General features: G+C 37.1%; 1 protein-coding gene across 2 annotated transcripts in view; it reads left to right on the plus strand.

Annotated features, from left to right (window-relative positions):
• MTMR9 (myotubularin related protein 9) overlaps positions 1–17,015 on the plus strand; it is a 58,683-nt gene that overhangs the window by 8,295 nt on the left and 33,373 nt on the right. Inside the window, exons 2-3 of one of the 2 annotated variants that reach the window (XM_008542190.2) lie at positions 3,852–3,960; positions 8,227–8,352. In XM_008542190.2, the coding sequence (XP_008540412.1) occupies positions 3,852–3,960; positions 8,227–8,352 (235 nt within the window). Of the gene's footprint in view, positions 1–3,851; positions 3,961–4,233; positions 4,510–8,226; positions 8,353–17,015 lie in introns of those variants that run through there. The other variant, XM_070607582.1, reaches the window with a different exon arrangement.

Below are 17,015 nucleotides of genomic sequence, written 5' to 3' on the forward strand. Positions count from 1 at the left end.
TCAATGAATTGTCTTTGTACTTTTGTCCATGTATAAGTGGATCTATTTCTAGACTCTCTTTTCTGTTCCATTGATTTACTTGTTTACCCTGATGCCATTACCACACTCTTAATTACAGTACCTTTATATAGCAAGTCCTGAAATTATGTAGTGTTAGTTATCCAACTTTGTTCTTATTCAAAGTTGTTTTGGCTATTTGAAGTTATTTGCATTTCCATATGAATTTCAGAATCAGCTTGTGAATTTCTAAAAAAAAAAAAAGCCTCTGTGATTTGGATTGAAATTGTATTGAATCTATTGATAAATGAATTTGGTGAGAATTGACATCTAATATCTTAATATTGAGTCTTCTGACCCATGAACAAAGTATATTTCTCTGTTTATTTTATTTAGGTCTTTAATTTCTTTCAGCAATGTGTTACAGTTTTTACTTATAGGCGTTTCACATCTTTTGTCAGATTTTCCCCTATGTGTTTCATATTTTTTTTTAGTGAGGAAGACTGGCCCTGAGCCAACATCTGTGCCAGTCTTCCTCTATTTTATATGTGGGATGCTGCCACAGCATGGCTTGATGAATGGTGTCTGGGTCTGTGCCCAGGATCTGAACCCGTGAACACTGGGCCACTGAAGTGGAACATGTGAACTTAATCATTGCGCCATGAGGCTGGCCCTGGGTTTTATACTTTTTGATGCTATTGCAAGTGTATTTTTTAATTTCAGTTTTCAGTTGCCCATTAATCATGTTTTAATCATGTATTATTAATTGTTGTATTAATCATGTTTTTTACTGTCTATGTTTTATGATACATTGACATCTTAGGGCCTTGCAGACTTGGTGAGGTACTACCCCTCTCAGGGTTAGCTAATTCCAAGGGATAGCAAATAACTTGCCTGTAGGCACACCTTTGATAAGCAAAACAACCAGTCCTGAGTTCATACCCCTTATCTGCCTCCTTTTACCAGGCTTCTGCAATCAGGACTACTATTCCTGTGCCCTAAATCACCCTGGGGCCAGGTACTAGACAACTAGGGAACCACTATTTAGCCCAAAGCCCAAGAAAATTATTCAGACTATCCAGTCCTAAGCTTCCTGCCCTGCCTTGCCCATTGCCCTCCTTGAAACATCACAATTAAGGTTCTGGCCCATGCTTTCCCCTTTCTCCTTCTGCCGCCTGACTGACCCTCATGCTTCCTCATGTGGCCCTGCATGGCATGGTGTCCCCCCCCACCCCCCACTTTGGGAAATATGAGTAACAAACCATCTTTTCAATGACAGTCATCTCCTGATATGTTGGCTTCACCATACCTGAATGAAAACAAAATCCTTGGTACTTTAAACATCATTGCAATAGTATGAGAAATACTATTGATTTTTGTATACTGACCTTGTATCCTGAAGCTTTACTAAACTCACTTATTAAATCTAATAGCTTTTTTGTAGTTTTCATTGGCTTCTCTAAATAGAAAATCATGTCATCTGTAACTAAAGACAGTTTTATTTTTTCCATCTCAATCTGTATGCCATTTATTTCTTTTTCTTGCCGTATTGCGCTGGCTGTAACTGTCAGTACACTGTTGAATGGAAGTGGTGAGAGTGAACATCCTTGCGTTATTCCTGATCTTAGTGAGAAAGCATTCAGTCTTTCACTATTAAGTATGCTATTAGTGGTAGAGTTTTTTTGTAAATGGCTCTTATTGGTTGAGGAAGTTCCCTTCTGTTCATAGTTTGCTGAGAGTTGGGTTTTTTTGTTTTGTTTTAAAATGAGGCATAGATGTTGGATTTTGTCAAATGCTCTTTCTGTATCTGTTGAAATGACCATATAGTTTTCCTTTTTTAGTTTGTCAATATGGAAATTACTTTGATTTTCAAATATTAAACCAACCTAGAGTTCCTGGGATAAACTCCAATTGCTGATGATGTATTATGCTTTTTGTATATTGTTGGATTTCATTTGCTAATATTTTGTTTAGATATTTTGTATCTATGTTCATGAGGGATATTGGTCTGCAGTTTTCTTTTCTTGTAATGTCTTTGTCTGGTTTTTGTATTAGGGTAAGGCTGGCCTCATGGAATGAGTTGAGAAGTAATTGCCTCTTCTTCAATTATCTGGAAGAATTTGTCTTTGAATTGATAGTATTTTTTCCTTAAGTATTTTATAGAAATCATCAGTGAAGTCCCCCAGACCTAGAGTTTTCTTTGTGGGGAAGATTTTAATAAAATTTCAGTTTATTTAATAGCTACAGAACGGATCAGGTTGTTTCTTCATGAATGATCTTTAATAGTTTGTGTCTTCTGAGGAATTTGTCCCTATCATTTACCTTGTTGAATTTATTGGCATAAAATTGTTCCTAATCTTTCCTTGTTATCTTTTTAATTACTGTAGCATCTGTAATGATTGCAACCTCTTTCATTCCTTATATTGGTAAATTGTGACTGACTTTATTTTTCTTTTTCCTGATCAGTCTGGCTAGAGGTTTGTCACTTTTATTGATCTTTTCAAACAATCATTTTTGCTTTTATTGTTTTTCTCTATAATTTTATCTTTTCTGTTTCTTTGACTTTTGCCTTGATCTTTATTATTTAATTTCTTCTGCTTTTGATTTAATTTGCTCTCTTCTTTTTCTAGTGTAGTGGAATCTGAAGTCACTAATTTGAGGCCTGCCTTCTTTTCTAGTGTAGGTGGGCTCCTCAGACTATCAGCCCCACCCAGGTTCCCTTTCCCTGACCTATAGCCTAGAAACTCTCAAAACAGCAAACTGGGGCAATCGTAAGACTCACCTTGTTTCCCATCTCCCAGGGATCCCTGTTCTTCTTTGCCTTGTGTCCAGTGTGTTGAAACTACTTCCTTGTATTTTGTCCAGTTATTTTGGTTCTTTCAGGTGGAAGGGTAAATCTAGTCCCTGTTATTCTGCCTTTGCCAGAAGTTGAAATGCAAGAGTATGATTTTTCAAAATACATTTTATAAGAGTCATTCCACCGTGTTGATCATCTGTGGATGTCTGGTGGAACTTTCTTTACTAGGATTTGACCCATGTTGATAAGGTTTGCTTTCCAAATTAACAGTGCAGTGACGTGAAGCATGGGGTGCTTACAATTGAGGGGAAACTCAGGAAGAGTAGCTGTAGGAGTTGTCTTTCTAAACTGGGAAAAGTGTAAGTAAAATGACCAGCTTTTGATCAATCTAAGAATTCCTAGTTTAGAGAATGCTCTGAAATATTAATGGAAAAGAATTGGGGGCAATCAGTGGCAAAGCAGAAGAAAAATTAGAGCTATTAGCAAGTACAGACAATAGCAATAAAAGGAAGACAAAAATCCCAACTAAGGTAAAATTAAATTTGTATAAAACTTACTGATACAAAATTTATGATAAGTTGTGGCATTTACTCTGAAGTTTTCCTTGATTTAGAATAGATATTGCAAGTTAATAGTTTTTAAAGACTGAAAAAGAGGTACTTATATTTAAAATCAACTGCTGCAAGCTTGGAAGTAAATAAAATCTGAAATGACCTGTTTTCCTGTGCTTCAGAAATCTCTGCACAAACACTTAACACATTAATTACAGATCTTTTTTTCACTATTCTTTGAAGTAAAGCCCCAAATAATCTCCATTAAATGAATTGGCCTATAGATTGAATTACTTTATGTATTTGAAACATTTTTAAATACATATATTTTAAATAATTTATGGCTTACATTTCAGTGATGCAGGCTTGACTCTTCATTAATTAGACGAACTGGGGAGAAGAAAGTTGAATATAGATGGTCATTATAATTACATTCTCTTTTCAATGAAACAATCATAGAGTTAGGAATGTACATGTTCTTAAGCATACTTTGTAATTTTTTACAGATTTGTGGGACCACTGGGTACCATCATCATAAAATGTAAAGATTTTCGAATTATTCAGCTGGATATCCCTGGAATGGAGGAATGTTTGAATATAGCCAGTTCCATTGAGGTAAGTATTTTGGAAACAAAATCTGATGAAAATAAATAGTGATAAAAGAGAACCTTATATTCTGACTCAGTGTAGCTCTTATTTAGTCATGTTCTGTGGCTCAAATATTGAAGACTGATAGGAAAACCTTACCCTGATTCGTTGTCAGAGGAATGTGATAGGATTTTATTGACTCAGCAGTTTTTAGTGTTACTTATTCTTCCAGCTTCATCCGTGTTGTAGCATGTGACAGGATACCCTTCTCTTTTAAGGCGGAGTAATATTCCATTGTGTGTAGCTATAGGGTGAGGCTTTTTTAAAAAGTTACTTCTTTTAGGCGCTGGCCTGGTGCCTGAGTGGTTGGGTTTGTGCGCTCCGCTTCAGTGGTCCCGGGTTTCGCCACTTCAGATCCTGGGCGTGGACATGGCATTGCTCATCAGGCCGTGCTGAGGCAGCATCCGACATAGCACAACCAGAGGGACCTGCAACTAGAATCTACAGCTATGTACTGGGGGGCTTCCGGGAGAAGAAGGGGAAAAGAAAAGTGATTGGCAACAGATGTTAGCTCAGGTACCAATATAACAACAACAAAAAGTTACTTCTTTTATAAAGCAAGTAATTATCTCCAATGATTGTAGTCTTTTGTTTGTTTTTAGTAAATCTGGATTTCCATATGTTAGGTTTGTTTAAGACGGGGTGTGTTTGTTTTCTATTTGTATAAACAGTATTGAATATCTGTTCAGATTACAAATAATAGAAATTTTACTCAGGGAAGTTAATATTTAAATTGAAGAGCTCACACTATTTTCTTCCCCGTTCTAACCAACTATTTTGGTATATACTCAGATTTTAAATTGCCTTATTTTAAATCATTGCCACTAAATTATAGCAATTAACTTTTATGTTTATGGTATTTTCTAGATAATTATAGAGGCACACTGATTTTTTTTTCTGTCTTTGAGTGACTAATTTGGGCTTTGTGTCCAAAATAAATGCTACTGGCTTAACTATTAAGAGGGCAGAAAGGCTTAAAAATATGTAACTAGGATTTTGTTTGATTTTTAAACCAGAATGGAGAAATAGAGGAACAACTGTTGTGGTACTGAGAAAATGGCATGTAACATTTTTCTTTCTGCTTTTGCTAAATTTTGCTTAAGGAAGTGAGATGAGCTGAACTGTTTGTTTTACATATCTGTCATTTGCAAGTAACATAGTAGTGCTGATTTGACCAAATTTGCTAACATAAGTGAGTAATGCACTGTGGCTTCTACCCTGTTAAATTGAAGTGTGTCCTGCTATTTGGGCTGGGGAATGCCACTGGCCCACTTCAGAGTTGAGCATGTTGTTTTCAGTTGTGGGGTTGGGTTTTCACTGACTCATCTATATTTTTCTCCTTATTCCTTTTATAACTTCTGAGATAGCTGGTTGGTGGGCGTTAGTGAAGTTGCCTATGCTGAAGCACAGTGATGAAGAAATAGGGCAGAGCACGTTACCCCATTTTCTGATTGCATTTACTTACCTTTGTTAGGATCTGACACTAATCAGTTATTTAATTAACCATATATGTATTACCTAAAGCTCATTAGAAACTGACTGTTTATGTAGAAGTCCTGATGGCTGAAATGAAGTTGTAAATTATTAGTCATTCTCGTAATTTGACCTCAGAAAGTGAATCTTCTATTGACCATTTTTATAGCATAGTAAGTACACGTAGGGACTTGGCTTCTAGCCCTTTCCTGGCGTCCAATTTCCCCCCTTGCCTCTATATATCTTGCTAATTTGGGGGTAATAAATGAATCTCTTCTATAGCAGAGTTGAGCTATTCTTTATTATTAAGAACCCATATATCCAAATATATTCTGCTGCCACAAATAGAATTCCATTGGAAGAATAACTGGCAAATGGCCAGTTTTCTAAATTGTAGCAGAAAGTCTGATGAAGGTTTCTTCTGTGTAGTTTCAACTGCCTTTTGGAGTTGAAAGGGTTTCAGTTCTTTCAGCATTACTGTGTTTAAATGAAAAGTCCTATCTCTAGTGACATAAAATGTAATCATGACACAGCAAAGTATGAGTGCTTATTGCCAGAGTGGTTGCTGACTTGTATTTAAAATCATGGTTATACCAGCCAGTATGGAAAACAGTATGGATGTTGCTCAAGAAATTAAAAATAGAACTACCATATCATCCAGCAATATGACTTCTGGGTGTATATTCAAAAGAAACAAAATCATTATCTCAGAGATATCTGTACTCCTATGTCCGTTGCAGCATTATTCATAATAGCCCAGGTGTGGAAACAACCTAAGTGTCTGTCGATGGAGGACGGGATAAAGAAAATAATAATGAAATATTATTCAGCATTAAAAAAGGAAGCAATCCTGCCATTTGCAATAACATGGATGAACTTGGAGGGCATTATGTTAAGTAAAATAAGGCAGACAGAGACAGACAAATACTGCATGGAATCACTTATATGTGGAATCTAAAACAAAAGTCAAATTCATAGAAACAGAGACTAGAAAAGTGGTTGCCAGAGGCTTGGGATGGGGGAAATAGGGAGAGGCTGGTAAAAGTTACAAACTCTCAGTTATAAGATGAATAAGGTCTAAGGATCTAGGGTATAACATGGTGACTGTAGTTGATAACACTGTATTGTATACTTGAAATCTGCTAAGAGAATAGAACTTAAAAATTCTCAGCAACAGCAACAAAAGGTAAATATGCGAGGTGATGGATATGTTAATTAACTCCATGAGGGGAATCCTTTCACAGTGTGTACATATATCAAATCATCACTTTAAATATCTTAAACAGTTTTATTTGTCTTTTCAGTAAAAGTGGGAAAAAAAGTAAAGCTGAAAAATTGCGAAGAATATCTTAAAAATAAACTAAATAAAATAATGATTGTACTGACTGTTGACAGCTCTGGCCTAGATTAGACATGGCCTTTCTGCTTCTGTTTGCTGTGGCTGGCAGCCAAAGACAATACAGACGTGGATGATGGGTTATACAGCTGTGCTTCCCCATATTGTCTGTTTTATGAACTTTGGGGGAAAGCTTCATGATTTATGGACAGATAGCAGAATAACTTCAGATGGTGACGTTTTTGTTAAAGTACATGTCCATCTGTTTTTTAATAAGTCATGGGCCCATACTTTTGGGGGCCTGATTCTTCTGTGACTTGGAGGGAGGTAGCTTTATTCTGAGAGTTTTGGGGTACTAGCATGATGTTGGGCATCCTCCCCCTGCCCCAGGTGAGTGTCTCCATAATTACTGCAGTTTGAGTTATGCTAGTTGATTTTGGTGTCCTTTTTTCAGCCGTAGAAATGCTTTCCATAACTCCCTTGTCAGAAGAATGAGAGTGCCAGGTGATGGAGGATGTTCCATCTGTCTGTTCCTCTCACCTAGTCAGGTTTTCCTGGTGGTGTTACCCAGAATTCAAGGCTCCAGATGATTTTAGGCTCATTTTGGGACCACAGAGTTGTTACCCTGGCTTGAGAATGGGTCAGTGTAGCACAAAGATATGAGGATACTTGACCAAATGGCATATCACTCTAGGAAGGGAGGAAATGAACATTGATGGAGCATATGTAGAGCGTATAATATGTGGAGCATATAAAAGCTAAAATTATTTTAGAGTTTATTGTGTGCCAGGTACTCTTCTAGTCCTGTCACACACATTATCTCTCTTAATGCCTTCTAACAGCCCATGAGTTAGGCACTGTTACTTTCCCCATTAAACAGCTGAGGAAACTGAGGCATGGAGTGATTGCATTCCTTAACTACAATTACACTGGGACCTGGAGTCCAGCAGTATGACTCCAGTCTGACTCTGTGGCCACTAAGCTATATCATCCTTTTTTGTAGTTACTAACAAACTTTGATTTTAAATAATTTACTATGTTTATATAGTTGATAACCAGATTTTAAGCCAAGGCTTTATTGACTAACCAAAATGTGTTTGTTCTCTGATTTCCAGAAATATTTGGACCATTGTATTAGGTTTTATTAAATTGTGTCGAGGAGTTATTTCACTTTTCTCTTAGAATAGGGGTGCACATTGCTAATTGAGTGTATGTTATGTGCCAGATAGCTTGTTAGATGCTGGAAGCATGGAAATGAGCTTCAATAAGCTATAGTTGTATCTAGTGAAATACAATGTTAGAGAAATATATTGGGTGCCCATCATTATTAGACCATATTTGTTCCGTAACAATTTGGCAGTTAGAAAGTGTTTCAAACTATGGTATGTTCCTTTTTTCCTTTCTTTATTTCCTTTTACCCCCAGGCGTTGTCCACTCTGGACTCCATCACTCTGATGTACCCTTTCTTTTACCGGCCCATGTTTGAAGTGATAGAAGACGGCTGGCATTCTTTCCTTCCGGAGCAGGAGTTTGAACTCTACTCTTCAGCTGTGAGTAACTTTTGAGAGAACTCTGGGTCATGAGAAATAACCCAACACCTTACTTTATTGTGAAAATGATCACTTCCTTTTGATGAGTAATAAGGTGCAGCTGACTTATCCATCCCTGAAAGAAGTATCTGTTAGCTGTTAGTGCTGCAGCCTCTGCCCTTCAGAGATTTGCATGATTTGTTCTCAGTGCTGCAGCTCAAGTGATTTTTCTTCTAGTGGATTAGCTGTGTTCCAAATGTTACTTTTTTAAATTTTGAAAATGACATGATAAAACATTAAGCTTTTCATAAAGATAGTCCTGACATGTTTTGAGTTAATTGTTGCGTATTTTGAAAGTGTCTCCATGGAAGCAACTTTCTATGTAGTGATTAGGTTCTGAGCCATCCCAAAAAAGTCTGTTGAACCCACTGTGTCCCTAAGATAGCACTAGAGAAACATATATCACATTTGTTTCTGTGGGATAATTTTTGTGTTTTTATAATTTGGGTTGCTAAGACCAGGTTACTAGAACCAGATTTTCGTGCTCATTCACCATTTTACTTCTTTCTTCTTCCATCATACCTCTGTAAATGGGTCCTGAGGGGTTCAAGAAGTAGGGACCAGGGTACCATGTCATTTAGAGAACAAAGATGTCCACAGCAGCAAAGTGAGAAAGGAAAGGGAATTTTACATGGTTATATATGGAGCATTTTTATGTAGTTCATGGATGACTACCTATATTTACATTTATATTCAATGTCTTTATTGCATTAAAAACTCCCTAGTAAACATTCTCAAATATGTGATGCTTTTCTCTTGTATCAATTAACTGCCATCTGACAGCTACCTCAGAGGAATCCTGAGTTATTTCCTAGGTGGAAAATGGCAGTCAGAATGTGATCAGGAAGGGAGATGTCTGGACGATTTGCTTGGTTACCCAAAAATGTCTGTCCCAATGACCTGCCCATGATCTATCTTGGAGTTAGGTGCTAAGTCGACATTCTGCAAGTCAGCATTCAGCTCAGTCTCCTATTCTGTGCGGAAATCCCCTGTGCTAAATATATTCATGATGTGGTTGTCCAGCCTCTACTTGAAATTTCTAGTGCAGGAGAATTCACAAAATCACGCAGCAATGTCCCATTTGGGCACAGCTCTAATACTGAGAGTCTGTCTCCCTGTACTTAGACCCAAAGTTTCTGATGTTACCATGTGTTACTCAGATTGTCTTATTCTCTACCATGAACTCTTCTTCAAATTAAGAAATTTTGCATCCCCATTGCCAGCCCTGGTGGTTTAGTGGTTAAGATTCGGTGCTGTCATCGCCATGGTCCAGGTTCATTTCCTGGTTGGGGAACCACACCACCCATCTGTCGATTGTCATTCTCTGGTGGCTGCTTGTTACTGTGATGTTGAAAGCTATGCCACCAGTATTTCAAATTTACCAGCAGGGTCACCCATGGTGGACAGGTTTCAGCAATGCTTCTAGACTAAGACAGACTAAGAAGAAGTACCTGGCCACGCACTTCTGAAAAAATTGGCCATGAAAACCCTATGAGTAGCAGTGGAGCATTGTCTGAGATAGCACCAGAAGATGAGAGGATGGTGCAAAAAGATGGGGCAGGGTCCCACTCTGTTGTACACAGGGTCGCTAGGAGGTGGAATCTACTGGACAGCACTAACAACAAATGTCTTGACTGTTGTCCTTTCTCTAGAGTAAACATCAGTATTTACTTCAACCTTTTCTAACAACACTGACCTCAGGGCCCCACACTGTCCTGGTTGCTCTTCTCAGCAGGGTCTTCAGTTTGTCATTGATTCTCTTAAAATTCGGTACCCATAACATTTAGTGTAGACTGGAACTATTACTGATACTTTTAAGGCCACCTAAAGTTGCATTAGCTTTTTGAGAATTAAATTACCAATGAAATAAACTAAAATTCCTACATCTTTTCACTTGTGTTATTAAGGTGTCCTCCCTACATTTTTATTTTATTTTTTTATTTTTACTTAGATTCAACACTTTTTTCCTGGTAGGCATTTTCTTTTTGGTTTAGCTAATTAAGAAATTTATATATTCAAAGTTGTGTTATTTTCCTGCCAATTTCATAATCCACAGATTTAATGAGAACATCTTTAATGCCTTGATTTGAAGCATTTACTTACTATTGCTTGATTATGGAAATTTAAGATGAGTAAAGCATGGTCCCTTCCTTCTACTTGTTCAAAGTCTAATAATTAAGTAATCGAGTACAATAAAATAGGTTCTGACAAAAATATCCACAAAGCACAGGGGAAATGACATTATTAGATTTATGTTATAGAAAATAAATTCTAATGCAAAATGCTGAAAAACTGCCTAAGCACCTACCGTAATAATATAAAGAAGATGGTTGGATCAATAGCAGAGGGGTTGTAGTGCAGAAAGAGTCAGGAAGTAGAATTAAAAGGAGTTGGTGACCCACTCACTGGGTGTGAGAGGTAAAACAGGCAGTGGCATCTAGGATGATACCGCTGAGATGGGAAAGATAGAAAGAGAAATGTGCTTGACAGGGAATGAGTTGAGTTCAGTCTTGGAGATGGCAAATTTGAAGGGCCCGTATGGTACATGTCATTGTACAAGAGAGAGTTCAGAGCTTATTTGAGAGATCTGTGAAAAAAGTGAAAAGCTGAAAGTAATCAACATATACATTGAGGAAACCATGGGGAGACACTGAGATTGCCTAGGAAAAGCAGCTAAAGTGAGAAGGGGGCCAAGGATTGAATCATTTAAGGGGTGAGGAGGACAAAGCCAAGGGAAGAGTGAGTTTTAAGTAGGAGGGTGTCAGCAATGTGGAAAGCTTCTTATTTGTTGTTTGTTTATTGTGTCTCTCCTGGGCTAGAATATAAGCTGCTAGAATATAAACTTTACAAGGGTAGGAACCTTGTCATTTTTGTTCCCTACTGTATTCCTAGCACATGATAGGCAAACAGTAAATATTTGTTGAGTGAATGAATGTAGGAATGTGCATTTATGCAGAATAGGACAAAAGAACAATAAGGCCTTCTACGTATCATTAGAAATCGCCTGCCAGGTAGACGTCTATCACTTAATCAATATTCTTTGAGTCTTTGAGTAAGGTTTTTTGACCATCTGAAAAACTATTAGTTATAATGTTAGCCAGTCTTCATTTCTCTGTTATGTCCAAAAGAGGTGTGGTATTGAGAGGACAGAGTACTAAAACTATCAAGATATCTTGTGTTGCATTCCAGATATGTTACTGGCTGCTTGACTTTCTGCGACTCAGTGTCCACGTCTACAAAATGAGAGTATTGAGCAAAATGATCTTTAGAGTTCCTCTCACTTTTAGCATGCTTTTATTCTAGGATATCATGAAAGGTTGTTTCAGATACTTTTCTGAAATACACATATATGGTATGTCTGTACTCCCCTAATCACTTTAGAAATTATATACAAAATAGATGATAAGGTTCTCCTTCTGGTGATGGTCGAGTAGCTTCTATCTGACAAGCCCTCCTGCAGATATCAATGGCCAACTGTGATTAAAATACAAAAAACTACTACCTGAAAGCTTTGGTAAGTGAGCAGAAAGCAGCATATTTTGGAGGGGATCAAAACTTAGAGAAAGTGTATGGCAGAGTGAGTTTCCTGCTTGGGGGCCTTGTCTTGAGGGCCCACAGTTGTGGCATTGATGGTGTGGAACAGCTAACATTCCAATAGAAAGCCCACTTTCTCTCTGATGGGGGAAGGGCCTGAGGCAACCAGAGAGCCAGAGAAGGGGCGCCTTCATTCCGTATACAACCCCAAATCTCTGGCTGGCTCTTGAACTGTGCTTACTTGGGGCAGACTGAGAGCAGTCAGAACTAAGATCTGAGCTGCCGTGCACAACAGGTGTTACAGGGTTTGCAGTTCAAGTCTAACCAAGTTAATTGCCTGCTAAAACAAAAACATTAAGCTCTTCAAAGGAGTATAACAGAACAGAAACTTTCCACAACATGACATTCACAGTGTCCAAGATACAATCCAAAGTTGAGCCAAGATATTGTGACCCATTCTCCAGACAAAAGATAATTGACAAATACCAACTCCGAGATGATTCAGATGTTCAAATTATCACACAACGACTTTAAAGCAGCTCTTAAAACTGCCTAATTTTCCAGAAAGGAAAATATGCTTAAAATCAAGGAAAAGACAGGAAATCTCAGCAGAGAAATAGAAAATATTAAAAAGAATCAAATGGAACTCTTTAGAACTTTTTGAAAATTATATCTGAAATAAAAAATTCACTGGATGGGCTAAATAGCAAAGAGGAGATAACAGAGGACAGAATCGGTGAACTTGGAATTAGGGTAATAGAAATTATTCAGTAGAAAGAAGGGGGAGGGGAGAAATTACAGAAAAATAAGCAGAGCCTCAGGGACCTGTGGGACAGTATCACAATGTCTAGTATTTGTGCAGCTGGAGATGTAGAAGGAGAGAATAGAGGGAATAAGGTAGGAAAAATATTCCAAGAAATAATAATCAAAAACTTTCCAAATTTGGTGAATGGTATAAATTTAGAAAGCTCAGCACCCCAAACAGGATAAATATGAAGAAAACCATGCCTAGGCATATCATAGTCAAACTGTCAAAGAGCAATGATAAGGAGAAAATCTTGAAGGCTGCCAGATAAAAACAACACATTACATACATGGAGACAGCAATTCAAATGATGAACTGTTCATCAGAAATTATGGTGACCAGAAGGGAAATCTTTTAAAGTGCTGAAAGGAACAAAACCTGCCAATCCTGAATTCTATATCTGGGGAAAACATCTTTAAAGAATGAATGTCAGACAGCATTTTCAGATAAAAGGAAACTAAGAATGTGTCGCCGAGACCTTCACTATAAGAAATGTTGAAGGAAGTTCTTCAGACTGAAGGGAGATAATACCAGAGGGAAACTTGAATATTCAGAATGATTGAAGAACATTGGAAATGGTAAATATAACTGGCTATTTTTTTCCTTTTTAGTGTCTTTAAAATATGTATGAGTATTTAAAACAAAAACTATCAGCATTGCCTTTATGCTGTTTATAGTGTATGCAGACATATTACATACGGAAACTAGCATTAAAGGCGACTGTGTGTGGGGTATCTGAATTGATAAGTAGACCTGTACAGTTTTTGCTTTTGTTTGTGTGAGGAAGATTAGCCCTGATCTAACATCTGTTGCCAGTCTTCCTCTATTTTGCTTGAGGAAGATTGTTGCTGAGCTAACATCTGTGCCAGTCTTCCTCTATTTTATGTGGGGTTGCTGCCACAGCGTGGCTTGATGAGCGGTGCGTGGGTCCACGCCCGGGATCCAAACCTGCCAACCCTGGGCCACTGAAGAAGAGGACACAAACTTAACCACTACGCCACCAGGTCACCTCCAAACCTGTACAGTTTTAAGGTTTTTACATTTTATATAATGTGGGCTAATATTTAAGTTTAGGATATATATTATAATCCCTAGAGCAGGTTTCTCAACCTTAGCACTATTAACATTTGGGTCGGATAATTCTTTGTTATCAAAAGCTGTCCTGTGCATTGTACAATGTTTGGCAGCATCCCTGGCACCACTGGATGCCAGAAGCATTCTTCTTCCCCCACCCTCAGTTGTCTCCAGGCATTGACAAATGTTCCCTGGGGGCAAAATCACCCTTGGTTGAGAACCATTGTCCTGGAGCAATCACTTTTTAAGAAATGTGAAGAGGTATAATTAGAAAGTTAATACATATATTAGAATGCAATTCTAAAAAGTATTTAAATAGTCCAAAAGAAGATGGGAAATAAAACATAGCAATAAAAACTGAAGGGATAACAGAAAATAAATGCTAGACTAAAATACAGCCATATTGATAAGTATTTTAATATTGATGAGCTAAACACTCCAGTTAAAGGTGGAGATTGGTCAGAATTAATTAAAAAAAAAAGCAAGACCTGAATATAAGCTGTGTACAGGAGATGCATTTTGAAGGTAAAGACACAGATGGGTTGAAAATATATGGGTGGAAAAAAATATGTGATGAAAACAATAAACATAAAAAAGCGGAAGTAGCTGCATTAATTCCAGATTTTAAAAAAAGACTTCAAGACACAAAATATCAAATAAAGAGGCTCATTTCATAATGATAAAATTTATCAGGAAGATATAACAGTATATATACCTAATAGCAAAAATTGATGGAAATGAAGGAAGAAATAAGCAATTCTATGATCATGGTCAGAGATTGTTAAAACTGTCCTCTCAGCAGTTAATAGAACAACTAGACAAGGAGAGACAAACAAGGAGAACAAAACAAGGAGAGACAGAGGATCTGAGCAACACTATCTGATATTTATAGAATGCTGTTCCCAACGTCTGCAGAATGATCAGTATTCATGAGCACATGGTATATTTCTCAAGAGAGACCATATGTTGAGCTGTTAAATGCATCTTAATAAATTTAAAAGGATTGAAACTGTACAAAGTATAATTTCTGACCACAAAGGAATTAAATTAGAAATCAACAACACTAAGGTATTTAGGAGTACCTAGAGTATTTCTAAATTAAACAAAATACTTGTCTATGAGTCAAAACTGAAATCATGCAGCCAGCCCTGATGGCCTAGTGGTTAAAGTTCTGCACGTTCTGCTTCAGCAGCCCGGGTTTGGTTTTGGGCGTGGAAACACACCACTCATCTGTCAGTAGCCATGCTATGGTGGCAGCTCACATAGAAGAACTAGAAGGACCTACAACTAGAATATACAATTATGTACTGGAGCTTTGGGGAGGGAAAAAAAAGAGGAAGATTGGCAACAGATGTTAGCTCAGGGCAAGTCTTTCCCAGCAGAAAAAACAACAAAAAGAAAGAAAAAAAACTAATGGTACCTAGCTTGTATCTTCAAAAGAAGAAAACATGAAATCATGAAGGAAATTAGAAAATATTTTGAACTGAATGATAATGAAAATGAAACACATCAAAATTTGTGGAATATAGCTCAAACAATGTTTAAAGAGAAACTTATAGCTTTAAAATGCTTAAATTAAAAAAGAAAAGTGTAAAATCACTAATTTAAGCTCCAACTTAAGCTAGAAAAAAAGGAGCAGAGTAACTGGAAAGAATGAAATGCAAATAGCAGAAATCAATAGAATAACTAGAACTAATAAATTTAGCAAGATTGCTTGATATAAGTTTACAAAAACTGTGGGCAACAAGTAATCTGAAAATGAATAAAATATTTAGGAACAAATTTAACAAAAGAAGTATAGGATATGTACTCTGAAAAACACAAAACATTGCTGAGAGAAGCTAATATCTAAATAAATGGATAGATATACCATGTTCATGGGTTGGAAGACAATACAGTCATGCACCACGTAACAACATTTCAGTCAACAAGAGACTATGTATATTACAGTGGTCCCATAAGATTAGTACCATGGAGCCTACATGTGTAGTAGGCTGTACCATCTAGATTTGTGTCAGTACACTCTATGATGTTCGCACAATGGCAAAATTGCCAAACAACACCTTTCTCAGAATGCATCTTCATTGTTAAGCAACATATGACTGGTTACCATCAGTAGTGGGCTGACTTATGTAAAGGACCAGGCAGTAAATATTTTAGGCTTTGTGGATCATGCAGTTTCTGTTAGATCTATTCCATTCTACTGTTGTAACATGAAAACGGCAATAGATGATACATCAGTGAATGGGTGGTGTTCCAGCAAATCTTTATTTACAAAAACAGGCAATGGGCTGCGTTTGGCTTGTGGACTATAGTTTGCTGACCTCTCATTAAGATGACAGTTCTCTTCAAATTGATTTATAAATTCCTTGCAATTCCTATCAAAATTCCAATAGATGTTTTTGTAGAAATTGACAAGATTATCCTAAAATTTATATGGAAATGCAGAGTTACTAGAATAGCCAAAACAACTTTGAAAAAAAATGGTTAAAGATTTATATTTCTTGATTTCAATACTTATTATAAAGCTACAGTAATCAAGAGAGTCTGGTATTGGCATAAGGGTAGACATATAGATCAGTGGAGCAGAATAGAGGATCCAGAAATAAACCCTACCATTTGTGGTCAATTAATTTTTGCTAGAGATGCCTAGTAAATTCAATAGGGAAAGGATAGCTGTTTCAACTAATGGCATTGGAACACTTGGATACCATATATTAAAGAAGATGAATCTTAAGATTTTTACTTTATACTATCCACAAAAATTAACTCAAAATCTACAGTAGACCAAAACATAAGAGCTAAAACTATAAAACTTCTTGAAGAAAATACGGGAGAAAATCTTTATGACCTTGGATTAGGCAAAGATTTCTTAGATATGACACCAAAGTGACAGAAAGCAGATTAATAATTTCCTAGTCTTGGGTGTGGAGGGAGAAATATGGACTGCAGAAATACACAAGGGATTTTTTTCTTTTTTTTTTTGAGGAAGTTTAGCCCTGAGCTAACATCTGCTGCCAATCCTCCTCTTTTTGCTGAGGAAGACTGCCCCTGAGCTACCATCCATTCCCATCTTCCTCCACTTTTATATGTGGGATGCCTACCACAGCATGGCTTGCCGAGCGGTGCCATGTCTGCACCTGGGATCCGAACCTGCGAACTCTGGGCTGCTGAAGTGCAACATTCGAACTTAACTGTTGCACCACAGGGC

This window comes from Equus przewalskii, chromosome 2 (genome assembly GCF_037783145.1).
Source record: "Equus przewalskii isolate Varuska chromosome 2, EquPr2, whole genome shotgun sequence".
Lineage (NCBI taxonomy): Eukaryota > Metazoa > Chordata > Mammalia > Perissodactyla > Equidae > Equus > Equus przewalskii.